Source organism: Aspergillus tubingensis (genome assembly GCF_013340325.1).
Source record: "Aspergillus tubingensis WU-2223L DNA, scaffold_11, whole genome shotgun sequence".
Lineage (NCBI taxonomy): Eukaryota > Fungi > Ascomycota > Eurotiomycetes > Eurotiales > Aspergillaceae > Aspergillus > Aspergillus tubingensis.
In genome coordinates this window covers 556,680-580,954 of record NW_023336285.1, presented here as the reverse complement: position 1 = coordinate 580,954, position 24,275 = coordinate 556,680, and the positions used below count along the sequence as shown (strand labels likewise).

Genomic DNA, 24,275 nt, shown 5'->3' with positions numbered 1-24,275 from the left:
TAATGGGCAAAGGGGGGAAGACGGGGGGTAGTTCGGAGTGTCTGGACTCAGTCACTCTGGGCAGCTGGTGGTTCCGTCTTGGATGGCGGTAAACGTGGACTTATTGTGTCGCAGCCAATAAGCGAGTCCCGCGGGCCAATGATGGGCCCGGCGGTGAGCAGCTGCCAGGCACTTCTTTTAGGCTCTCTCTTACATTCTGGGGCAAACATTACAGTTAACTAATTTCCCTGGGGGACTTAGTCAAGCTGCAGTTCTGCCTCCTTCACTCCGGTTCGAGTGGAGTTCGGCGGAGGTTATTCGAGTGTGATCTCACTCTCCCCTTCTCGATGCTTCTTCGGGATCTCCCCCGTCGGGTCCATCTCTCCTCTGGGCCCCTCAGAATAGTACCATCCGACATGATTCCTCTTATCTGGGCCATTTCTGTCTGTTACAACAAGCGGTTGAAGCCGTGGTTGTGAAGTTTCGTTTGTCTTATATGTTCATACATCTAAATCAATGGAAAAGCGTCATCGGGTGACTTTGTTCGCTATTGAATTACCATCGTTTCCGTTTCGCAACGCATGCGCGGATTGCGTCACGCTCTACAGAGCAGCAGCTAACCTTCAGAAGGGCGATTTCGTCCATACAAGATTCGCTCTTTTGGACTTTGGCTGACTCAGGATGACGGAAATTCTTGAAAGTGAAAGCCCCCCTACGTTTCAACCTCACGATGGATCAAGAGCTTTTACATCTCAACCATGCAACACGCAAGGCGATCCGGGAATCTCGTCTGGAGCAGATACAGTTCCTTTGGAAGGTAATTCACCAACCATTCACAAACATGAGGCGAATGCGGATGTAGTCCTACCGTATTCTATTGAGGAGCCAGACGATGAGCCTGCTGAGGCTGCAGGACAGACCGCAGACAAACCAGCGATACGTTTACTTGTTGGAGACAACTCAGAGATCTGGCAGGGAGAGCTGGTGGACTCGATGGAGGGGCTCCAGTGCGACTCAGACCAAAGCGCTAGCCGGACGAGGGGGAAGAAAAGAAAGCCTTCCGCAACAGCAACCGGTTCATCTCGACCATTCCGACAGTCATCTTCCGACTCTATACCCAATGCTCAGCGTGACGAGTCCAATGATGGTCCCAAGAGGAGGCGCCGAAAAGGCAGATGCGCGAGGGATCATTTGTCCCCGGGGATGTTCTGGCAGCACGATAGCAGCGAAACCACCTCGTCGGGGAGCTACAGTTCAAGGTCTCCGTCGACAGATGACAGTGCAACACAGCCTTCCAGTCACACTGATGCCGATGCAATGGACCTAGATGAATGAGCGATATTATTGCGGGAGATTGACACTGTCGCTCATCCTTTCGACGCAATTCTCCGAATCTATATGCGACACGTGACGTAGTTGACGCGGCACTAGCCAGAACGGGCTGGACCCTGTATGACGTCACGGGGTTCTCATCGCCATTTCCGGCGAATCTCAACGACTTCCATTGGCGACCACCAGTCGATCGTTCATGCCCCTCGCCCATTCATCTCTACTCGCGGTTCCTGTGTGCATACATTCCCAATTGGCCTATTGATCATTCTCAAAGTTGAGCCATATTGCTACAATGGCCGCCACTAGAACGTCCACCCGTCAAGCGGCTCAGAAGGCGAAGGAAGCCATTGCTGCTGCTCCGGATGTCAAGAGCCGAGGTCCTGCTGGCGCAAAGCGCAAGGAAACCTCTGACAAGGGCCCTGCACCGAAGAAAGGAAAGAAGGAGGATGACAAGGTAAAGCCCGAGGAAAATCAGCAGCCGACGACCGAGGAAGAAGTGAAGACCACAGAAGGTATGGTGTACCGTCAATCTATGGCAATTCGGGCTGACGAGATCAGAACGTGCGGAAGAGCCGGAAAAGCCAGAGTCGAAGTCTGAAGAAGCACCTGAGAAGCCTGTCGAGGAGGAAGAACCGCAGAAGACGGATGAAGAGCCCGCAGCGGCACCAGCTGAACCCGCCGACAAAGCCGAAGATAAACCAAAGCCAGATGAAAAGCCCGAGGAGAAGCCAGAAAAGGATGTAGAGGAGAAGCCGGAGGAAAAGAGTGAGGAGAAGCGCGAGGCAGAGCCAGAGACAAAGCAAGACGAGAAACCCGCTCCTGCTGCTGACGGCGCCGAAGCCGGCGTTAAGACATCACAGGAGCGGGAGGAGAAGGTCGCCTCAAACGTACTCGAAAAGGGAATCATCTATTTCTTCTACCGACCGCGCGTAAATGTGACCGACCCGCAGAGCGTTAGCGACGTTGCCCGGAGCTTCCTGGTGCTGCGACCAACACCCATCGGTGCCACATTGAATCAACAGCAGGGCTCTGTGGAACCTGGCGCAAAGTGCCGGCTATTGATGCTGCCCAAGAAGAAGTTTCCCACCTCTGGTAAAGAACGTGATATGGGGTTCGTCGAAAAGGCCGGACAGAGTATGAAGTCACTCCAAGAGACCTTCATTGCTGGCGATACCTACGAAACGTCTACCCGTGGCGAACGAACCGTTCCCGAGGCCAGACCGTTTGCCGAGGGCGTCTACGCCATTACATCTACGACTCGGGCGTCTCACTTGGCTTATGTCTTGACCATTCCGGAGACCATTGGATCCATTCAGGAGGACTTTGGTTTGCATTCTCGAGGCAGTTGGGTCATCCAGTCGAAGAACCCTAAATACCCTGGCCCATCCTATGCTCAGATTCAGAAGGACCCCGAGTATCCGGAAAGGTACATTACAGACACCACAGATCCTTTCAAAGAGCTGCGCTAACAAATCACAGTGTGCGCGAAAAATTCGGCGACTACCGCTGGGTCCCATTGCAGCCAGAATTCATCGACTACCCCAACGCACAATTCTTGATGATTGGCGAGGCTACCGACGACCTGGGCAAGGCCGCGACAGCCGAAGAGGGCGACAAGCAGGCCAACGAAGCACAGCCCGGCGAGGAACTAGAAAAGTTGGAACAGGAGAATGAAGAGCGGATTGAAGCTCTACGGGGTAAGTTGCCAAGCCTATGTTGTGATCCGATGACTAACTTCTATTTAGGCGACGACACCATCTATGAGGATCTAGGATTGGATGCGAAGAACTATCCCAAAGTGCCGACGACCTGGAGTGGCGAGTGAAAGCTCAAAAAGTAGTGACGAATCTCAAAATAAGTATTGAAATGAAATGAAATGACATGACTCGAACCTAGTAGTATCCTGTTGCAGAGCCTGTAGAGAACTGTATGCCACTGGACTAGACCCTCGGCTCTGGCTAATTCATCCTATCAAGCAAATTGTATGCAGCGAAGCGCCACGCGTCTGCAGCACTAGTATCCCTTTCGTTCCTCTAAATCCGGTCTTTTGAGGTAGTAGTTGGGATTAGTTAACAAGGGAGATGCACTTCTATTACTTGGTAGGGTTTATGAATTTCGCGTCGGTTCAGGTATGCGAAATGGGTCGGGATATGGTCTTGATGATCAGGTGTAAGTAATGTTTAGAATGAGGTTTTAGACTGGGGTACTTAGGTTCTGCAACTTATGGTCGTGACGGTGAGTGATGGATTGGTAGCATTGTGGTGGCTACTAGGTTATTAGTACTAAGCAGTTATATATGTATATTTTTGCGGGTACTTCATGGTGATACCCGATGCGGCCCTTCACCATCATGAGCACAACCATTAAAATGCAGCGACAACTCAAATTTATCCAGTAGCTAATTTTCAGCATAAGACACTGTCAAGTGGATATTTAAATTGAACCATAGAGGCGGAGACTAATAAATACTAATAAAATGAATCCGTGGGGTGTCCGACACCGGGTGTGTGGTTACCCGGCTGCCATAAATTGACCACCACTCAAGAGAAGAGGGTACTTCAGAAGCAACACTCGCATCGCGGAACCCAGTCCGGTACATAGAATATGTTTACCTTGTTTGTCCCCATCGCATTCATAATGCAGTAATCGCAACCATGACACTCGTTAAACCGGACGCCAACTCCCTCCTCAGCTCCTTACTGGCAAACATTCAGTTAATGAGATGAAATATTGATCGCACGTAGAATATCATCCAGCGACCAGCCTGGTCCACCCGGGACAATCTCCGCCCAGACTTCTTCCGGCACGGCATCTTCGGCATCCAGCAGACTCCAATTAGGACTGGGTTCCGGCTTGATCCATTTGAAATCTTCGACCTGGCTCCAGTGGTCTTCGTCATCTGGGCGATCGTGATCGAGCGTCTAGATTTATCATCGTTAGTAGAAGAATGGTCATTATTATAGAGGTAACCTACGTAAACACGGGGCTTCCGACCGAATCGGACATTGCTGCAGTCCTCGATGATCGGGTTGCTGGAACAGCTGAGGTAGACGTCCACATTAGAGCAGTTATGCATCCGGAACTGCCGACAGTCAACCACGAGAATGCTATTCTCCACCCCCGTGATATGGGCTGGGCCGTTGATCTGGCCACAGACGAGCAGACTCTCCTTGACGCTCTTGATGGTCAAGCTGGTGTACGGCTTCCCGTTGGCGGTGGGAATGGACATGTCGACTACGCAGTGTCGCAGATGGGTAATGGACGCCGGCACAGTTGCGGTCGAGCCTGAGGACGGGAGCATGATGTGCAGGTTATGATGGTTGTTCACAGACACCGAGGACACGGCCGTGGCGGCAAATCCACCCCCTACGTCTGACTTAGGTTTGTCCTCATCTTCGTCCACTGTAAATGCAGGGATAGAGGTCGGAGCAAGCTCCGGTCTTTGTAGATGGAGGCGGTTGTCGGGTTCATTCAGCGGCGTTGACGGATACATGGGGGTTTGTGTCGCAGACGAGCTAACCGATGATGTGTCAGGGGAGGGGAACCCAGGGATACTGCGTCGACCTTGAGCGGCAAGATGCGCTGCATCAGACAGAGAGATGGCGGAAGCATTCTTCTTGGTCTTGAAGCTGAACTTTGGTCGTGGCTCGACGGCAGCTCGAGTTTCAACGAGTTTGTCCTGCAGAGCTTTGATGGCCTGGAAAAGTCAGTACGGCAAGCGCTACTCAGGCACGAGGATGTGTACCTCGGCATATATCCGCTGATCATAGGTTGGGATGTAGCTGGCTGCGTCCTTGACTTCGTTGGACAAGCGCGCAATACCCGCCAGACAGTGATCGGTTGCGTCTGTCCGTTCACCTCCCACTAACGACGTATCGGCCAGCCGATCCATCTGTTCCTGGAGCGCTACAGGAAGAACAGGGGTCAGATTCCTCTCTTCTGAAAAGAGGAAGAGCATAGGTAATCAGACGGATCAGCTCAATCATACCGGTGATCTCATGCTGAAAATAGCGGAAGAACCGTTCCTTCAAGGGGATTTCGGACTTGAGAATGGTTTGATTCTCGGACTGAGAGGGCCGACGGGCCGGGTCAAACTCAGGCATCGACATGATGGCGATGATTTAGATGAAGATAGAAAGTATAAGAAGATAGGGAAAGGACGAGAAGACCGAAAGTCGACGACGTTCTGGGGATGGACGAACGGGGCGGATGGGATGTATTGATGACGTCGACCCGAGCTCGCTTCACTTTTTTGCAGCCGGGACAGCAGAAGTTGGAGCTTGAATTTTCGGGACTGAGTAGGCAGGATGTGGTGAATATTGCCCTTGCTGAAGGGAGCAGAATGCTAGAAAGCTCCAGACACACGAAGGATTAGCTATTCACGTCCAATGCACGACAGGGCATCAGTCCACCCCAGCGATAGGGGGAAGACAGAGAGGGGCAAGCGCGCTTCGATGGCCAATGCCGAGTCGATCACCCGCCGGTCCACCTCCGGACACCCCGGAATTGAAGCAAAGGGAATCCAGCATTACCCACCCCAGTAGGTTAGGATGACATGCACAAGCAGCGTGTCCAGCTCGTGGTGGCACGAGACCAGAATTCACTGGGTCAGTTCTGCTATGAGAGAGTAATTGACTCCCAGAAGATGGTTGGTGACGTCGACTAATCGGGCCGTTCGGAATTCGGCGATTCTCCCCCTCCGCGTTGCTGGCGTCCCCGCACTAGTCTCTTTCAGGCCACGACAGCGGCCACTCCCGAATTGACATAAATTATTATGGAAGAAAGTAAGTAGTATATTATGGATAGCATACATTTCATACATTCATTGCACATTAAATCAAAATATATAGTAGCTCATCACACATACAGCCAGAATGCATTGTAGCCTTTTATTCCAAAGCGCCAACGCCAATGTCAGCCGCCAGACTCCACCTTCATTTTTCCCTTCAGAATTACGTCGATGATAGCTCTGGCAGATCGGGCCGCGGAAGAGAGGGTAGACCATCGATCTCGGCCAGTAGTTCGGTCGAGAGCAACGAATGCCGTCGACGTTGAGTATGGAAATCAGCTGCCATGGGCCGCTCAACCACTAGTCGGTCGAAATCAGATCGCAGATCACAGTCGCTGGTCGTCTCAATGCCGTCTTGCATGCGGACCGACCTCAGCACCAGTTTGCCCGCCTTAACCCAGAAGGCAAGCACCTCGGTTTCTTGAGGGAAGGACAATGCCAGTTGTCCTGGTCGGAAGACAGACGGGCTAATCTTGGAAGAAGCCTTTCTCACCCGCGACAACTGAAGACGCCCGTTGGCCTTGGAATCACCCACGTATACTTCGCACATCCCGTTTGCTATAATGAATCGCGTCCCGGAGGGGGACTGCGCCGCATGCACCACTCGAGTACTGAAGGAGTCGTTCGTCGTCTTGTCGTCCAACATCGAGAAAAATGAGGGGTATTCTTTCGCAAAGAAGGCCGTCAGGAGAACCGCATGCTGTGTCCCATCATAAAACACACCCGTGAAGTCCCCGTCGTTGCTTGTCCACTAGGAACAGTTAGTGGTACATCTCTTTCGGTGAGACCGAATATACATACCGATGGAAGCTTGAGCGACTTCGACTTGTCAGGGACAATGCTCCATTGCTGAAACGTGCAGTTCCACACGTCGACGTAGGCATAGTGGTCTCCAAGATGGGTGGCAATGGCGAAGTGTTTTCCATCTGGAGAAAATTGCAACTTCCTTTCGATGATAGCCTCCTGTCTCTTCCCCTGATATGCCGTCCCCTTGGCATTGGGGGACGCGCCCATCACAGACCGGTGACCAAAGTCCGACGACCGATCCATGCCACTACCTAGCGAGACTCTCTGGATAGTTCGTGTGCATATCTCGTATACTCGAACCTGGTCTTGAAGGGTGAACGCAACATACCGATCGTTGCGTGACATCACCATGCAGGTAATGGGGAAGGTCTGGTTTTCTGTTTCGATGGTGAGGTACGCTTGAGGAACATCGCTGTCGTTCTCGAACACGACGAGCTCGTAGTGCTGTGTCTGTCAGTGTCTAATTCAAGGAGTCGAGAACAATAGAAAATGAATACACACCTGTCCAACAGAAGCCAGGACGGCGCACCGCTGGTCTCCTGCCGCGGCTTGTTGCACGCCCGGAATATCATATTTGTGACCCTTGGGCTTTTTACCGTCCCCTACGCTTGTTTCGAACCTCATCACCCAGTTGCTGCCTGCACCCCAGAACAGCAGACAGCTTCCTGAGGTCGAAAAGCAGAACCGAGGTTGACGAGGTAACTGATGTCCTCTGGCAGAGTTCCTCCTGAAGAGCGATGCCCCGCCTCCAAAAGGTAGCTTGACATTTCTGAGGTCGCGTGAAAGGGTTTTGATCGCTTGCCTGTCAAATGACTGGTCCGTCCTACTCCGCGATAGGATCGGGCTGAAGACTTCGGTCGTGGTAGCGATAGCCTGCTTGCTCGTTACCTTCGACAACGGGGCTGGATTCGAGCTGGGTGAAATCGGCCGTTTTGACGGGTCGGACTCAAGCCGTGAGGACTGACTGGTGGAGTGACTGAGAGAGCTGGAACAGGATGTGGTGTCCCTCGAGGTCGAATCAAGGAGAGAATGGCGCCGCTCTGCCTCCGAGTCCGAGAAGAAATGTAAGGCATCTGATAACTGCTCGAGAGGCTCGATCATCCGAGCATGCTGAACCCTCTTGTTGCCTGGGCATAGAGGACAGTCGATATCCATCGTCAGAAATTCGGGGCTCCCTTGTAATTGCTAATCAACGTTAACTCTGCACAATCACAACCAGGACCATCAAGATTCCGCTCCTACCTCGTAAGCACCTTTGTCATGGGCCTTTAAGCTTTCCTCCAGTAGTGGTCCAGGAACCGGATGCACCGCAGGGCAGTTGACCACGTAGACTGCGCTGACGCGGGAAGTCTTAGGTTGAGGTTTCGGATCGGCTTCGGCTGCAGAAGAGCTCTGCAACCACTGCGTGAGGTGTTGTTGATAATCATGGGAGAATGCTTCTAATTCCCCGTTACAATCCCACATTTGCACTCGGCGGTTGATAAGCCACCGCACGAACTGGCTAGATGCCTTCTCCCATGAAGTCCGGATAGGAGCCATTTGATGCCAAGTATCCCGAATCCTCCGTGTCTGTAGGGGCGGGTGTTCTTCGGCAGTTTGACTCAAGATGATCGTTGCGAAAATGCGAAGAGGCGCGGTATTGAACTCGTCATCGAAGGCAGCCAGGACCGTCCTTGTGAGCTTTTTCTTGATTTCCTGTGCTTGATTGAAGGACTCGTCCACTTTATATGCTGCCGGACTGGTGTAGCCCTGTTCTTGGGAAATCCGACGACGATCAATGTGACACTGGATGATGGCGGAGTCTACTGCCCAAAGCATATCGTATAAGAGACAGAAGGACACCAACTGATCCGCATCATTCTTCATCACGTTCGTCAGAAGATCAGTGATAAGCCTCTCTGGAGCGCCCGAAAGGGGATACTAAGAAGTAGTAAGTTTCTGTCCCATCACATGTTTCCTCAACAACACTCACAAGACCCGTTGCGAAAGGAGGAAGATAGGGCTTTCCACAGTCCAACAGGAAGGCCTGACTCGTTGACAGATCTGGGGATCCAATACTAGTTAGGGCCTTGGGCAGAAAATCACTAATCAGGAAGCGCTCGACATTTGAAAGGTCCGGGTTCCTCCAGGCCGCTCTCATGGCTCGCTCAAATTGAAACTTCCGGTCGGTATCAATCGCCTCCCCGCGCAACAGGAGCACTCGAATACCGGTGAGTAGCGTATGCGCGATGAGGAGTCTGTATCGAATGAAGTCGCCATCGGTCGATTTATGGGAGGGAAAGAGCTCGACTTTGACTTTGACTAGGTACATCAGGGCCGAGAAGATGGTCTCGGTGGGGAGCAGATAGGGCAGGAAGTAAGGGTGACAGTCGCGAACATGGCTCAAACCCTGGAGATAGGTTCGCTGGGCGTCGAAGATGGTCTTGATCCAGAAGACGGAGCGGGTGAGAGGCTCAACGGATGCCTTGGCATCCTGTTGGTAGAGCGCGATGTCCAGCGCATGCTCTCCGATGATTTCGCGTAGGATGTGGGCAAGATCACGGCGGCCCAGCTGTTCCCACACGGCTGCCACCAGCGGATGTGACATGGGGAGAACCGGGAGGGCAGGCCACGGACATAAGAGCGAGCGAGCGAGCAGACTAAAGTTCGATCACCAGATGACTGGTTTGGGGGGCACGACAAGGAGATCCGATCATCGACAGAGAGCCGCAGCGACAAAGAAGAAGTTGTTTCAGAGTAAGAGGAGAAGGAAGAAAGCAGGTTGAGGCGCCGTGCCCGGCTGCTGCCAGGTGACCCCGACTGATTGGGGGGGAAAGCAACCATGCCGTCCTAGGACGAAAATGCCTTATGTCGGTGACCTGCAGCCCTCCTCGAATTTTTTGTGGCCAGCTTATGCGAGGCTGCGTGTCTGTCTTACACGCTTTGCTGATTTGCTAGCAGCCCGTCACCCAGTCATCCGGCCCGCTCATGGACACGGGAGGGGTTGCAGACGCCCCAGCCTCGTTGGTTGATGATAAGTTAAGAAGTAATCCCTTGCTAGTAACGCATTGGTGGTGTTAGCCATCGGAGAACCAACGACAGTTGAAAGAATGAGGGATTGTTATTGGAGAGGCTAATGTGGGAACCGTCATAGCTTGGGGGGGACCCATTGGGACTTTGATGGGCGATGGTCCGGGCTGGATCGAATGTGACAGAAGCACAGCAAAGCAAAGCAAAGCAGAACAGGAGGGATAGCGGGCAGTGTGTGCGCAAGAGTGGAAACGGAGAAGATCATTCCTGGCAGGAGATGGAGACGGATGGAGACGAGGAACAGGGATTGCGGGTGGAGAGAACGACCAAAGCAGTAAGGTACCGGCCCCAGGCTGCAACTAGACGGAGCAACTAGTTGCTGTCCCCTGGTTCTTCTCCTCACCCTCATTGCAGGTGGAAGGGATCTGGCTCGCTTTAGGGCTCCTTCGCTTGACTCGGTTGCGTAGGGAAGCTTCAGGGCATGTTTCACGAAGCATGACTTTATTGTTGCTTCGTCCAATGATCCTGGCAGGTTAGATGCATGGGGATAATGACCGACTTGGGATGCATAGAATGCTTACGATGTGCCTGAGAGGATGAGCGGCACAACGAGGGGGCCAAATAGCCTAAGCTAAACTAGAACCTCGTACTAACAGCTGTATCTGCCATCTAGTGATTCTAGTCACTGCTAATAACTAATTGTTACTCACTAGTCAGCTCGTTACCCCGCCATGTCTCTCATCATTCCAGTCTTTTTTCCAGGCACCATTTCTGGTAGGAGTCTCTCCCCTCTACTGTCGGTCTTTACTCATCGCTGACATGTAGTTAGTTAGGTAAAGATCCGACTACCTGCTAACTAATTTGGTTACTGACTAGGCTGGTCCCGGTAGTACCGCCGTTATAACTGTTTTGGACCCCACGGCCCGTCCGTCTCGCCTACAATTAGCGGCAACCACCGATGGTCAATCCCCGCCCAATCTAGCAGCTGCTGTCTGTACACTCAGTCTGTACTCTGTCAGTCTGCCGCGGTCGGCTTTCTTCCTCCATCGTGCTTACCAACCACCACCACCATTATATTACTTCACACCTTCTCCTTCTTCTTTTTATTCTTCCTTTCTTTTTTTATCTACCCTCGGTCTGACATGCATGCAGCCTTGTATCGCCCATGCAAGGCCGACTGTTTCAACCCCAGGGCTTGTCTCATAGCATCATGTTGCCGTCCAAACCAGAACTGACGCTAAAGCATGTTTGCACCCTGCTGAGCTAGACCGAGGTACACCGAGCCTGAGACCATTAAGTTTGTGCCCTAAGTAGTGAGTACAAAGTAGTAGTGGTGGTCTCGTCTCGTGCACTGCCACAGCCGGCGGTTCCCCGTTCTTAGGCCCGAGCGCCCTAGTAGCAACTGGTGGTTCCTCTCTTGACAGGGTCCCCACTAAAGATCGTGCACGAGGCTTCGTAGGACCATCCACTATTCTGTGTCTACTTCTGCCGTAGTGTCAGGCAAATCACCCATAAATCCGTCAATTGTGGAGCATCATCTAGAGATACCTCTGACGGGTTTCTCAATCATATTGCAGCTAGGACGGAGTCAGCTACGATTATCAGTTTACTCGACTCTTCTATAAGCTCATTCGGAAATGGTGGGACCGCCCTCGGCTAGATAAAAGTTTAGCTATGCAAGTTGCTAGGACCACAGGCCTGCTGAAAGCTATATGTACTGAAAAAGCATACTCAGTTTCAGAAACGTATGACACCTGTTTCGGGTAAGAAATAAGATCATATTCATAAGGCGCTCAGCATTGAAGAGAATGATCTGGTATATTTACTCCTGCATTGACATTATGCGGCGAAGCCGAGGTGTGTTGGCCAACTTACGGCCAACTAGTACTAACCAAAGGTAATTATCATATATCACGAAAATCAAAATTTATCCATGACATTAATTGACTCTAGTCGCTATTAATCTAACTCACAGTTTACGAGGTATTATTTTATTCACACTTGTTTCGACTGATCCATAAATCCGAACAAGTGACTCTCTCACACCTTCAGTAGATTGAGCATCGTTATCAAGGGTCAAACTAGCCTCGACACCCCTGATACAGCCGGGTAGTGTCATGTGTTCCTTCTACATCTTCCCCTTTTTGATCATCGTACGTCGAGACATTCACTCTAGCTAGACATCAGCTGGTTCTTTCCCATAACATCTTGGAAACCTAGATAGATTCATACATACCATTTGTTGAGACATTCACTGCAGCCAGGCAGCTGTCAGCTGATCCTTCGCCTCTTCTTCCTGCGTGGCCTCTGACCACCACCTCTTCCAACCACCCATCCAACCACCAACCATCTTCTTGAGATCTAGATAGATCAAATCCATATCTTTGCCCCTTTGTCTTGACACCATTCAACCGTTCAACCAGTTCCTGCTCCTTCGTCTTGAGATCAGATGAATCTTGCTAGAAGTAAAGCGCCGCCAAGACAGCATCACGGAATGCAAGCATGCCGTTGCTTCTAGGATGAAAGGTTTTGATCTGTCTGACAGGCGTGAACAATGGTATATCCTGGCTCGAATAATTCTTGTTGGCGATATCTGTTTCGGCCTGGGCGAAACTCTGAGCCTCAAGTCCTTCCGGATCACCAGCGATGCGGAGAGCTGTTCGACACATGGCCACCGCGTAGGGGTCTGGGTCCGTGCCCAGTGTGGTGTTACAGGTGTTTGCGTCGGGAAGAGTGAGCCCATCTGCAATGAGGGTGGCCACCTCGGAGGCTATCACGGCGGACGTGGTCTTCAAAGTTTGGTTCAGTCAACGGTAGGTCAGGTAACAGAGATAGAAGAGGTAGGAGAGGTAGGAGAGGGGTCAGAGGCAGGTGAGGGAAAGGGCCCGTGTGGCAGTAGCGCCTCTCTGTATTAGAAGTTATGCAGAAGGAACAAACTCACCATCTCCTGACTGTCAATAATCACATCGTTCCACCCGCTAAGGAAGAAGTATGTCTCATCGCGACTGGGGTCTGGTTCTTTCACACCCTCTTCGCAGAACTCGTGTCCGACAAAGTTGGACTTGACATCAACGTACACAACTCTTGGGCTTCCGAGAGCAGTGTTGGCATCGCTTATGGCGGCTGTTATCACTGAGTTCATCTGTTGCACCAGTTCGTTCATCTCGGTTCTCAGCGCAGTGGTCAAGTACACCATGCGCCAGTCCCAGGGACCTTTATATGCACCCCACCAGTAGTGAAAAGAGGATGAATCGCAGGTGCTGGTTTCGTTGTTGAAAAAGAGGGGGTATCCTGTCACGTAAAGCCTGAAGTCCGCGTTCGTTGCCGTGTTCACTATGCTCAGATAGGCCTCTTTGAGTTTATATTGCAATCCATCGTTGCTACCGTCGGCCATCAGGCTGCGTGCCTTGGTTTTGTAATTATTGCACCATTTCCGATTGTAGGGGGCCCAGGTTAGCCAGTTTGGATCCAAAATACAATAGTAAAGGATGTTGCTGAAGTCGACGTCGTTGCCGCCCACCGTCAACGTCCCAATATTCGTGCTCGATGTGCCCTTCCATGCGCTGACCTTACCCGCCAGCCCAGTTGTGGTGTCCCCCGAGCAGGCAAGGTTTTCAAATGGAAGGCTGGCATTATCGAGGTAGTTATATAACAGCTGGCCATAGTTACTACTGCCCAAGCGGCAGTAAGTCCAAGCTGTCGACCCGGTCCCCATACCTGCCGCGAAGGAATCGCCAAAGTGCACGATGCCAGTCACCTGGTCCGTGCTGTAATAGTAGTCCCACACAATGAAATCGTCCATTAAGTCACAGGCACCAGAGCTACCTGTGTCTCGCTTGGATAAATGAGAGGCAAGGTTGACGGTCGTGGGTACTTCGTTAGAGATAGGGATTTCTCGGCTACACTGGGCGCTAAAGTAGGCCCCAGCAGCAGCCAATGCCCATGAATCGGCGTTCATCGCCGTGTACTTTGCATCACAGTGCCCGTCTTTGCCGGTTGTGGGATCTGGGCATAGCAACGGTAGATTCTGGTACAGAGGACATGCTCGAGTGAATGTGTTGGCTGCGAGGCTCAAGCAACCATTGAGGCCATAGGCATAATCATTAGCCCTGATGAGATAGCATTAGCTCACGTTGTAGCGTATTACTATAATGGGAAGAACCAACGGCTCGGCTTGATTCATGACATATCGTGTATGCATGGACTCATGTACAATAACTGTGGCCCGGGATCGAGAGCATTTGCGCAGGTTCAAAGTTCCACAATGTTCCAACCTCGCGGCGGTACTCGTGATCTTATCATTGCTGTCTGGGTCGGAGTCTGCAACGAAAAACCGGTCACAGAAGTTCATGGTATGGTGCTGATCATTCATGAATGCAACCATCTGCTGTGTCTTCTTTGTGCAAAGTTTTACGTTACGGCAGGTAATCAGCAACTCATACGGCTCGCCGTTCGACTGCTCTGCTTGTCCAGAAAGCATCTTGGCGGACCGCGCAAACACTGTTTTGGCGTTCGAGGTGAAAGCGCTCGTCCGCACACTGTCCGGAAAGAAAGATTCATAATATGGACCAGATTGAAAGTCAGAAGCAGCAAAGGAAGCTATAGAAATCGCGTTCGTCATCTCAAGTTCAATTGTAGCTTTTTGGGCGGCACTGCACGAGTTATCCGGGTATCTGAACACCGCACGCGCACAGGCGGTTTCCGGACAGTATCCACGTTCACAGGACCATTTGCACAAATCTGAGTCCCAACCAATCAGGGAGACCCCAGTCTCATTCACAATCGCAGGAGCTGTTACTAGTGCTCCAGTTTCAGTGCATTCGCAGTGGTTTTCAGGGCAAAAACCATAATTGCAGGCATAGCTGCAGAGCCCTGAGAAACTGCCCTCGCCAGTGCCGGCCACACATGCGGAGGGTGTAAAAGGGGACACACTTGGTACCCATTGAGGCTGTACACTGTCCGAACAATGTTGACTGGGGCAATAGCCGAAGTTACAGGCGAAAGTACAGAGACCAGCCCAATTGGCATCCCCGTTAGCAGGGTATCCCACTTCTCCTGTGGCATTCGGAAATGTGGTCACTACTCCCAGATTAGTGCAGACACAAGCTCCAATTGGACACTCGATAAAGGTTAGTATGATGTTTCACTCATGGCGCAAAGTATGAAAGGACGTCACATACGTATCCCAAAGAGCAAGTAAATTGACAAATCTCGTCAAACTCACCGACGCTGTAGCCAGCAGTGCAGATCATCTGGTCGAGATGGAAAGCAGCATATTCTGCCGTCACCTCTAGGCCTTCACTAGCAGCAACATAGCTATTCCAGTTGGTGAGATTATTGACACAGTTATCTGCTGAAATACTCCGAATAGGAGTAAGTGTAAGGAAAGTAGTGCCATCACGCACAAGCTCAATTGTGACCCGTTCTGCGTGTTTTAATGAGACACTTCCATGGTACAAACCAACACCTCCAAGTCCTTCTGGAGAAGGAGGCAAATAGTCCCAGTCAGCTTCAATGATGTCTGTAGGTGCATTATAGTGCACAATAACATCGGCTTTTGATGCAAGCAAAGCGGTAAAAAAAAGGCGATCTTGTGCAACTTCATCAGGCGCAAATTCCTCTTGTAACTGCGAAGCAGTATTTCCAGTAGTCCACTGCTTATTACAGTCATTCGATAGAGAGGTGCGAAACCAGGTCACAATTTTCTCCTCACTGACAAGACTTCGTCCGTTCTTATACGTATCAATCATATAAGGAAGAAGCTCTCGCCAGCCATCGTGCGGCATATTCTCAGCATAGTTGAAGGGAGCCCGGCCGGTCGGAAATGAGCCGTAGGAGTTATTATCAAGTGGACCAATATAATGAGACTCACCATAGTCATTCCAGCTAATGATCTCAACAAACTCAGGCTGGAGAAACCATATTTGTATCCACCGTTGATACCAGGTATCGTCTCCCCGCCAGAGCCAATTTTTATCGTAGCCAGGCATGTTTGTATAGAACCATGGAGAAGCCGGCATCATGTAAGGCTTTCCAGAACTGTTCAGCGTCTCAATGTAAGAGGCATCGACGAATGTAGTCATATTCGAGTCTCCCCATGGCCAGCCAGCCCAGCCTACAAATGCCCGAGTGCAATCACATCAGTTTCTTTTTACCTCAGTCATCATATAATGGTAACACTGCTACTTACTGAATAAAGCATCAGCTACTCCATCCGCTGCCGCTGCTGCCGGTATGGCACCCAGGGAAGACCAATCAGGAATAAAGAAACATCCTGTTTGGGCTTTAATAGTGACCCAGTCTTCAGCATTATCTGGACCTTCGAATGTAGAGACAAAGGGCTGATCATTGTAGTGGTAATAAGCGCTTGATCCTCCGTACTGACTGATGAGAGCGATCACATCCTCTTTCACCCACGATCCATTTCCGGCATAATCAAAGGAGAAGAAAAGTTGAAATCCAGCAGTCTCAGCAGCCTGAAATGCCAGAGCCAACGAAGCATTGTTGGCATACCAACCATTTGCAATGTCGAGTGCAAATGCATCAATATGAGCATCCATAGCTTCGAGCATGTGGTCTTCCCAAGTGGTAGCATCCCATGTAGGAACATTCCCCACCTGGATTTGAATATATAGGGTCAGCAGCCTCATTGAAAAACTTTCAAGAAGTAACTATGATCAATAGGCATACCATAAAGTGAGCAAACACAGCTGCTGCCCGCACATGACTTGGAACGAGCCATGAGGTCCACCAAATGAGAGAAAGGAGCCTCATACTCTGTTGGGCAGCGGTATGCAGTCTATCAGAAATCGAAGAAAAAGTGGAAAGAATAGATCTTAAGGAAAGAAAGCAAGGAAGTAGGAGGTGACAAGAAAAGTTTTGTAATAAAGGAGGGACTATACGACAAAAGAGAGACTGACTGTAACCGTTGGTTGGGGTAAATATGGAAAGATTAGGTAGCTAGCTGTCCTATTCATATTTATATGTAATTACTCGTTTAAATAGTTCGACATAATCTTGATAAACCCTCCATACAAGGATTGAACAGAAGATCCACTAATCTGTATGAGAATAAGAGATAATACGAACCTCCAGTCTCGACTTCCGAAGGCTGAACAGCTTTGACTACTACTAGTGTGTGCGTTCATTACACTTACTTCGTAGCTCAATCCGCTCTTTGAGCCATATAAAAAATAAGAAGACCCACAGTGGTAGTGGCACAGGTATCTATCCGTATAATCTTTGTGGATGAAAGAGCTCGACGAAATCCCTAGACCCATTGCTAGTTTGCTAGGCTAAGCAGAGATTACTTGATCCTCACCCGAGTCATTAATCAAATTTAGCACACCAGCCAAAATTGCCTGCTAATCGGTGGCACTAATTTCCTAGGGTTCCAGCTCTCACAGGATGTCACGCTCGAGGACAAATTTCGGAATTCCCCCCCCTCGTTGTTAGGTGTTCTTATTAGTCCAATGCATAATGCTTTGCACCTGGTACTCTTAGAAGTTCGTATTTATATGCCTCTTCCAGTAGCTGGCTTTCTTGTAGCGAACTAAGAGGTTGCCCAGCGGTAGAGCAGGAACAAGCATTGTTTCACAACTACCATCATTGTTGGTCATTACATTTGCACCGCAATGTGACCGAAAGAAACGGATGCGAGTTTTCGAAGAGCTGCTCCAAAAGGGGCAAATGACTATCTGAGCGGTTTTAATCTAAAAGGTAGCTCTTTAGCTCACTACTAGTCATGCACTCCTCATCATCGGGTGTCTGTAGTAAAATTACAGAATTGTAGCTTGGTGAAGGTTCAACGGACAAAACGTGAAAAATAACCGATCGTCTAGTAATGAATGAAACTTTCACGATATATATTTCATGCTGCTAGACAGCTTTCTTTCGGCTGTGCCACCATCATCTTCTCCTTTCATTTCGTTAATACTAGCAGTAATCCCATATCTTACGATGTTATTCATCCATTCTCTCATGCTTGCTGCTGCTATAGCCATTTTCGGCGCCGAGGCCACTTCAGAGTGTTGGACCAATGTTCATAACGAAACATTTGCTTGGTTCAGCAGTGCTCCCATCACATACAGCTTTCATATCGAAACAGCAAGCGAATGTGAACATTGGTGTGGCCAAACAATGAAATGCCAAGCCTGGTCTTATATCGGACATTCCAGCCAGTGTGACCTTTACCGTGCGACGGCAGTAGCCATTGCACCCAATAAGGGCTTCGTGTATGGCGGCTGTATTCCAAAGCCAACCGCAGGGCTATGGTCTGAGGCTGTCGTATCAACAAGTTCGCATCTTCCAATTTCGTCCGTCGCAGTTGCCGCTAGCAGTGATGCTGCGGCAAGTCCAAGCGGAGTGGTAAGACTCACCTTTAGCCCAATTCGATTGAGATAGCAAAGCTGACGCTAGCCTTGTGTATCCCTTGATAAAGGCTCATTCCAAGCGTGGAGTAGAGCAACACGGGCATTACCTTCAACATCGCTACCATTCCCATCGGTGATTCTCTCTGGCAAGCGACTGGACAAAGACCGAACGGGCCGCCGACGCCAAGATAAGCTAGACGCTCGGACTACTTACAAAGTAGTAGGTACTATCGCGTGGGTGGACCTTTATGGACTATCATGGGCATGGTTGAATCAATTGAACCTAGTGGCGGATAAGTATTCAGCCAGGTAGAAAGGTGGATGGAGCTAACCTGCTACTATGATGAGACCTGGACCCTTAGCTCAAATAAGTGGAGGAAATATGTAGCAAGATTAGGCAGCAATTACAGTATGTCCTTTTCTAGCCTACCACGCAAGGTGTCATTTATACACAATATCCCTAAGTTTTCGACTTTACTCGATCTGGTACCTGGCCTACAGTCAGGCCCCACACGCAATTTTAATCTTCTCCTTCCCAATCTGTCACCCTTCTCACAGTACGATAACTGGATAGTTAGTCTTCATTCTATTTTATGATTTCTTTCAATACCCTATGCCCCCCCTTATGTTAATCATTCGTCTCGGATTCTTGACCCAATCCCCCACTATATCAAATCGCGATGATCACGAAATCACTCCTCCCCTCTTGGCTCCGAATGTGCGTAACTCGGATAGTTTTAACTCTCATCTGAAGGTCTTAGCACTGACTCTATCCTACCAGCTTCCTACTGGGTCTGAGCATCTTCTCATTTCTACCCCAGCTGCAGCTCCTCTGGAAAAGCAAGAATAGCTCAGGTCTTTCAATCAACTATGTACTTTTAAACCTCATCTGTGCGACAGAGCAGTTTCTGCTTGTGCTTCTCTACAACAACACCCCAGATGCAGAGCAGAATATGTTTGTGGAGAATCCCGGATCCTTAGGAGACTGGATGAATCTGATTCAAATCACTGTTGTCTGGATACTTTCTGGCCTTACGTGAGTTTACATGTGCATTCATTGCCACTCGAGAAACATGTACTGACTCCAACTCTTGAAAAAGATTTACACTAAGCCTGCGATACCCCTCCGACTCATCCTTCCGAGTCAAGCTCTCCGCGGCCTTATCATACATTGTCTACCTCCTCGTAGCCGTCGTCCCGTCAGTATTCGTGGTCCTCACAAGCCGTAGAGGCGAGGATCCGCCCACCAGCGAGAATGAGTGGCAGTTCGCTCTCTGGAGTGGTGTACATCTCATATTTGTCAACCCGGTCATGACACTTCTTTTATTCAGCGCTGTGTTCTGTCAGGCGCCGAAATTGCTAAAGGGGGTGTCGCCGCCGCGGGCTTTGAGTCTTCCAGGACTTGCGATCCAAGCAGTTGTGTTCACGGTTCTTGCTTTGAGTTGGCCATTTCGGTTTGTATATCTCGATCCTGATTGGAATGTTTTTGCATCGTGGTTTGCGCTGTATACCTGGTATGTTTCTGTTGGTTGGACGGCTGTGGACTGTGCGGTCTTTGCGCTGGTTCAGGTGATTCTGCTGTGGTTGGCGGGTAGGAACAGGAAGCACTGGCAGTTGGCTGAGGATGGGGAGACTGAACCGTTGCTGGCTAATAGGAGATGATTGAGCCGGTTGATGTGTACATTGTCGGTTATTCACCGCTCCCAAGGCCTTGTTTTTTGGTGTCTCTCTTAGTCAATGGCTGAGTTGTAGACTTAATTCCCATTGCAGCTAAAGAGATTCCCAGTCCGCTGGTTTGTATGGGAAACGAAAATAGACAATATGATCTCATAGCACAGATACCCCTGTAGTTCTCTCTATTTCGTAAGCATGTCAGTTTATTGACGCTGTAGTCAAGGCTAGTCAAGGCTAGTAATAGCTCTTTTATATTGAAGCTATGATAGAGTTAAAACATACACTAGTATGTTCAAGTAGCAGGAATGATATAGAATAAGTCGGGTAGTAATAATACTAGGAATTATACTACCATTCCGACTCAATCGTTAGGTAATCCTATATAGACAAATCCCAATAGCTAGAGAAGGGAGCTTCTCCTTCTACCGGCTAGTACTATTAGCGACTCGAAGGGGGTACCATGGCTATATCATACCCGACGCTAAGTCATTAATCGAACAATCAATTGTCTTAACCTTTAGTTCACAACTGTGAACTCTATCATATCGGAAGCTGGTATCACCACCTCTGGCCGTCCATCATTATCGGGTGGACTTGTAATCACGCCGAATCCGATGACTGATACAATGGTATCTATATGATCTTCCTTTTTTCCCCAGTCCCACCAACTTAACCTGCATCCTTTGAACAGGTGTCGCATAACCTCTCCATCTCGAGCATCTTCTGGTAGATCAATCATAGTCTCAAGCTCTCGCACTTCAGTCCAGGTCTCGTTGGGCTGTAGTGACATAAAACTGTCGCTTGTACCCACTGCGCACGGAACATCTTCTTCCTCGAACACAGCGTATCCGGCCGTAGAATAACTGCGCCAGAAGTTCCACTCTCCCGTTTCCGGACTACGCCGATAGAAGCAAGATGCCTTCCAAGCATACAAGTCATTGACTGAGAAGGTAATTGGTCGGGGGGTCTCGTCTCCTGATACCCCATGGTAGGTAAGCTTCCAGGTCAAAGGCCAGCTTTCCTGGGTTCTCCATGTCGGCGGTGCTTCGATCTCGAGGGTAAGAATCGGTACGCCTGGGGCACTTAGCTGATGTTAGCATTCTACTACTACACACAAAATGAGCAGAGAAGTACTCACAGAGTGTCAGGATCTACTTCGAGCACAGGAGAACTTGAACGCCTTGGCCGCGGTGGCGGCGCACTACCTTCGATCAATCTGAAAGAGCATCGTGCGCCTCCAGGCAGTGTCATCGGGGTCGAGTTCGCCTCCAGCTCCGTGATTTCCAACGTTTCTTTACTTGTATCCTTCGATCCCCAATCCCAAAAATGAACCTCACCTCCGGGCCAGAAGAGCTCGTATGTGATCCATTCACTTTTTATAACGGATCGAGATAGATTCTCCCCAAGAGGGATATTCCACGACACGGCTTCATCATCCGCACCCAAGTACCAGAGGTGAAGAGGGGTTGATTGCCGCGTTATTGGTGAGGAGCAATCTGACTCCACCTCCACCTCCATTAGGCCCTCACTGGGCGAGTCACGAAAGACCCTGAATCCTTCATCGGTGCTGGGGGACCAGTAGAAGTAGCATGGCTTGGATTCCTGGTGCTCCTTGGATCTCGTGATAGTCACTGTAACGATATTCAAATTCGAGCTTTCAGTATAGAAGTTTTCGGGTGCAGTTAGAGTTACCTCCAGCGCTGGAGTATGTGGGCTTTCCGATCCCTTATGTCAGTATCTTTCTAATGGGCTGTAATAATACGAGGGATACACACTGTCGGTCCGCATCGGAGAATTTTAGATACTGTTTCAAGGGGTCGTTCATGGTAACGGATATCTTGGTTGAGTAATTTAAAGCTATAAGCAAATCGCGTCGGGATAAGAAATGGAGTGTATAGAAGAAGATTGTCAGTGGACTTAGGTTACGGGGAACTGACGTCCTTATATGGAAGTGCTTGAGCGGGGTATCTTTGACACCACCAAGACGTAGTTAACTAGTTAGCCGAGCTAAGTCAGTACTGTAATAGTGATAACTTCATATTTCATTCTTGTTGCAGTTAGTTTTGCTGCTCTTATCTTACTTGCTTGCTATAAAGGTGGTGTGTTTCAATACGCAGTAGACAATAAACGGCACTAGTATTTTTGCTGGGATGCGGTATTTCTTTACCCATCACGTGATTTGGGGCCAAGTTCTTTCTAACGCCTACTAACATGAAACCTCGCCTACCGTTTCTAAAACGAGCCATGACGTGTATTCTCCAACCCTAGGGAATGGAATATGCTTGACTGGTGAGTCCCTTTCATTCTATACATAGCACTCCCTACTCTACAATCTATCCGAAGCAGTCCTTTTCTCTGTCACGCGGACATCCAATGGCCCTCGTTCCCAGACCATGTACGACATCTGCTCCGCCCAGTTGGAGCTATGTGGCATGAGCTGCAGATCAAACCGAAAAAGTAGACGAGCAAGAATCAGACGCACTTCGGCATACGCCAGACTAAAAAAGCGTTGTCAGTCGACGACCTAGACATACAATCAGCTATGAAGACAAGGGAAAGTATACCTCTTTCCAATGCAATTCCGAGGTCCAACATGAAACACCTGGACTGACTGCAAGTTATCGTCCTTGTATGCTGGATCGCCCAACCATCTTTCCGGAATAAATTCGTCCGGGTTGCGAAAGTTCTTGGGTGACCTCGACGTTGCCCAGCTATGAACGGATACGGCGGCCTAGTTGGTCTTCAGTCAGTGCGCAGCTCTCATCTTCAATAATCAAAAGTAGAATGGACTATATTCAAGACGTACCCCGCCTGGAACCCATCGCCCAGCAATTTCAAACCCCTCCCCAGGCACCTGTCGTGGCAACCCCGAGGGAATTGGCGGATACAATCTCCATCCCTCCTCCAAACACGCAGTCAGGTACTTCAAGCCAGCCACGGACTGGATTGAGATCTCCTCCTCCATGCTGAAGGCAGTCTCAATCTCTTGCCTCAGCTTGCGCATCTTCTCGGGATTCTTCAGCAAGTAAAAAGTCACCGCCGCCAACGAGGTCGCACTCGTCTCACTCCCCGCCACGATCAACGTGGACGAGTTGTTCGCTAACTCGGCAAATGACAGCTCCGGCGCTCCCGCCGACAAATATTGCATGAAGTCCTTGCGATCTGTCTCCTTGCCCAGTCGGCGCATCACCTTCTCGGTCGTCTTGGCGATATGCGCCAGCCGCTTGCGCGCCAGCTCCACTGGCAGCAGATACCACAGCAGGAGGGACTGCAAACCGGGGAATCGCGCGCTGATCTGTATGAGCATGCTCGTTTTGAGAGCTAGGAAGATCAAGCGCACCCAGTCGTCATAGGCGCCTCGTTTGAGACAGCCGAAGGGCTCACCGAAGCCTAGGTCGCCGATGATGTCGAAGGTGCAGAACTGTATCCCTAGATGATTAACATGGTGGAAGAATTAAACAGAGAGGGATTATCGTGTCCTCTGCTGCACGCGGAAACTCACATTAAACCAAGCGCTCATGTCCACCACTTCGCCCGCGCGCTGCTCCAACTGCTGCACGAACAAGTCCACATACCCCTTGATGATGGGCTCTTGCTCGCGGATTGATTTCTCTGCAAACGCGGGGGCCAGCTTCTTTCGGAAGCGGTTGTGATCGTGGAAGCCTGCGGTAGTGATGCTCTTGTTGCCCGAAGCAAAGCCCGCATAGAATGTGGGGTCTTTTCCTAGTTCAGGAAATTCAGTGCCCGTGGGACGTCCGCTGTAGATGGATGTCCAGGCACGCGGGTCAGTGTAGGAGAGTTCGTTGGGGGCATAGCGCACGACGGGGCCGTAAAGGGCGTGGAGACGGCGCATGTCCTCGTGGAAGTTACCGCGGAGGAGAGCGTAGGCATACCAGAGTGGGAAGGCAGTTGCGTATTTGGGGCCTGGGTAGTTGGAGAGCGGGTGGAAGTAGAGGTTGTATAGAGCGAGGGCAGTGAAATAGGTGGGGAGCTGGATGGTGGTTTAGTGGGGATTGATTGGACCTGGGGTAGGTGAGAGACCAGGATGGAATTGTAGTACTACATACCGCGATGAGAACTGCGCTTATCGCGTATAGGGGGTTGGACCACAGGGACGCAGCGACATTACTTCCTAGGATATACAATCCATGCAAGCTGGAGACAGCCATGATGCCCTCTCCCAAGGCTGTGACTTGCCTCAGCGGGCTTTGTAGCAGGATCCAGCGTATTATCTAGTGGACATGAGTCCATAAAGGGGAAAGACGGGGCGGATGTATCATTTCCTCAAATAGGAAATTTGTTCTGATTCATGT

General features: G+C 50.1%; 9 protein-coding genes across 9 annotated transcripts; 4 read left to right on the top strand and 5 right to left on the bottom strand.

Moving 5' to 3' along the window:
• Positions 1–660: 660 nt before the first annotated feature.
• Positions 661–1,314, top strand: AtWU_09534 (uncharacterized protein; the record flags this gene model as incomplete). The annotated part of the gene is made up of 1 exon (XM_035504640.1): positions 661–1,314. The coding sequence occupies one exon, from the start codon at positions 661–663 to the stop codon at positions 1,312–1,314; it is 654 nt and encodes a 217-aa protein (XP_035360533.1).
• Positions 1,315–1,603: 289 nt separating this feature from the next.
• AtWU_09533 (uncharacterized protein) lies at positions 1,604–3,136 on the top strand (the record flags this gene model as incomplete). The annotated part of the gene is made up of 4 exons (XM_035504639.1): positions 1,604–1,823; positions 1,870–2,737; positions 2,791–3,008; positions 3,057–3,136. The coding sequence occupies 4 exons, from the start codon at positions 1,604–1,606 to the stop codon at positions 3,134–3,136; spliced, it is 1,386 nt and encodes a 461-aa protein (XP_035360532.1).
• Positions 3,137–4,025: 889 nt separating this feature from the next.
• AtWU_09532 (putative tubulin-specific chaperone c) lies at positions 4,026–5,420 on the bottom strand (the record flags this gene model as incomplete). The annotated part of the gene is made up of 4 exons (XM_035504638.1): positions 4,026–4,232; positions 4,286–5,008; positions 5,057–5,217; positions 5,300–5,420. The coding sequence occupies 4 exons, from the start codon at positions 5,418–5,420 to the stop codon at positions 4,026–4,028; spliced, it is 1,212 nt and encodes a 403-aa protein (XP_035360531.1).
• An 843-nt stretch (positions 5,421–6,263) lies between these two features.
• AtWU_09531 (uncharacterized protein) lies at positions 6,264–9,494 on the bottom strand (the record flags this gene model as incomplete). Its single annotated transcript, XM_035504637.1, has 5 exons — positions 6,264–6,851; positions 6,902–7,351; positions 7,409–8,092; positions 8,150–8,827; positions 8,880–9,494. 5 exons carry the CDS (start codon positions 9,492–9,494, stop codon positions 6,264–6,266), a joined length of 3,015 nt encoding a protein of 1,004 aa, XP_035360530.1.
• A 2,881-nt stretch (positions 9,495–12,375) lies between these two features.
• Positions 12,376–16,690, bottom strand: AtWU_09530 (mutanase; the record flags this gene model as incomplete). The annotated part of the gene is made up of 6 exons (XM_035504636.1): positions 12,376–12,705; positions 12,858–14,025; positions 14,083–15,035; positions 15,097–16,031; positions 16,107–16,533; positions 16,607–16,690. The coding sequence occupies 6 exons, from the start codon at positions 16,688–16,690 to the stop codon at positions 12,376–12,378; spliced, it is 3,897 nt and encodes a 1,298-aa protein (XP_035360529.1).
• Positions 16,691–17,875: 1,185 nt separating this feature from the next.
• Positions 17,876–18,425, top strand: AtWU_09529 (PAN-1 domain; the record flags this gene model as incomplete). The annotated part of the gene is made up of 2 exons (XM_035504635.1): positions 17,876–18,283; positions 18,357–18,425. The coding sequence occupies 2 exons, from the start codon at positions 17,876–17,878 to the stop codon at positions 18,423–18,425; spliced, it is 477 nt and encodes a 158-aa protein (XP_035360528.1).
• Positions 18,426–18,968: 543 nt separating this feature from the next.
• AtWU_09528 (PQ-loop repeat-containing protein) lies at positions 18,969–19,950 on the top strand (the record flags this gene model as incomplete). The annotated part of the gene is made up of 3 exons (XM_035504634.1): positions 18,969–19,006; positions 19,070–19,324; positions 19,389–19,950. The coding sequence occupies 3 exons, from the start codon at positions 18,969–18,971 to the stop codon at positions 19,948–19,950; spliced, it is 855 nt and encodes a 284-aa protein (XP_035360527.1).
• A 529-nt stretch (positions 19,951–20,479) lies between these two features.
• Positions 20,480–21,787, bottom strand: AtWU_09527 (protein kinase domain family protein; the record flags this gene model as incomplete). The annotated part of the gene is made up of 3 exons (XM_035504633.1): positions 20,480–21,044; positions 21,101–21,676; positions 21,738–21,787. The coding sequence occupies 3 exons, from the start codon at positions 21,785–21,787 to the stop codon at positions 20,480–20,482; spliced, it is 1,191 nt and encodes a 396-aa protein (XP_035360526.1).
• Positions 21,788–22,288: 501 nt separating this feature from the next.
• AtWU_09526 (cytochrome P450) lies at positions 22,289–24,131 on the bottom strand (the record flags this gene model as incomplete). The annotated part of the gene is made up of 5 exons (XM_035504632.1): positions 22,289–22,460; positions 22,527–22,693; positions 22,769–23,383; positions 23,465–23,953; positions 24,030–24,131. 5 exons carry the CDS (start codon positions 24,129–24,131, stop codon positions 22,289–22,291), a joined length of 1,545 nt encoding a protein of 514 aa, XP_035360525.1.
• Positions 24,132–24,275: the final 144 nt, after the last annotated feature.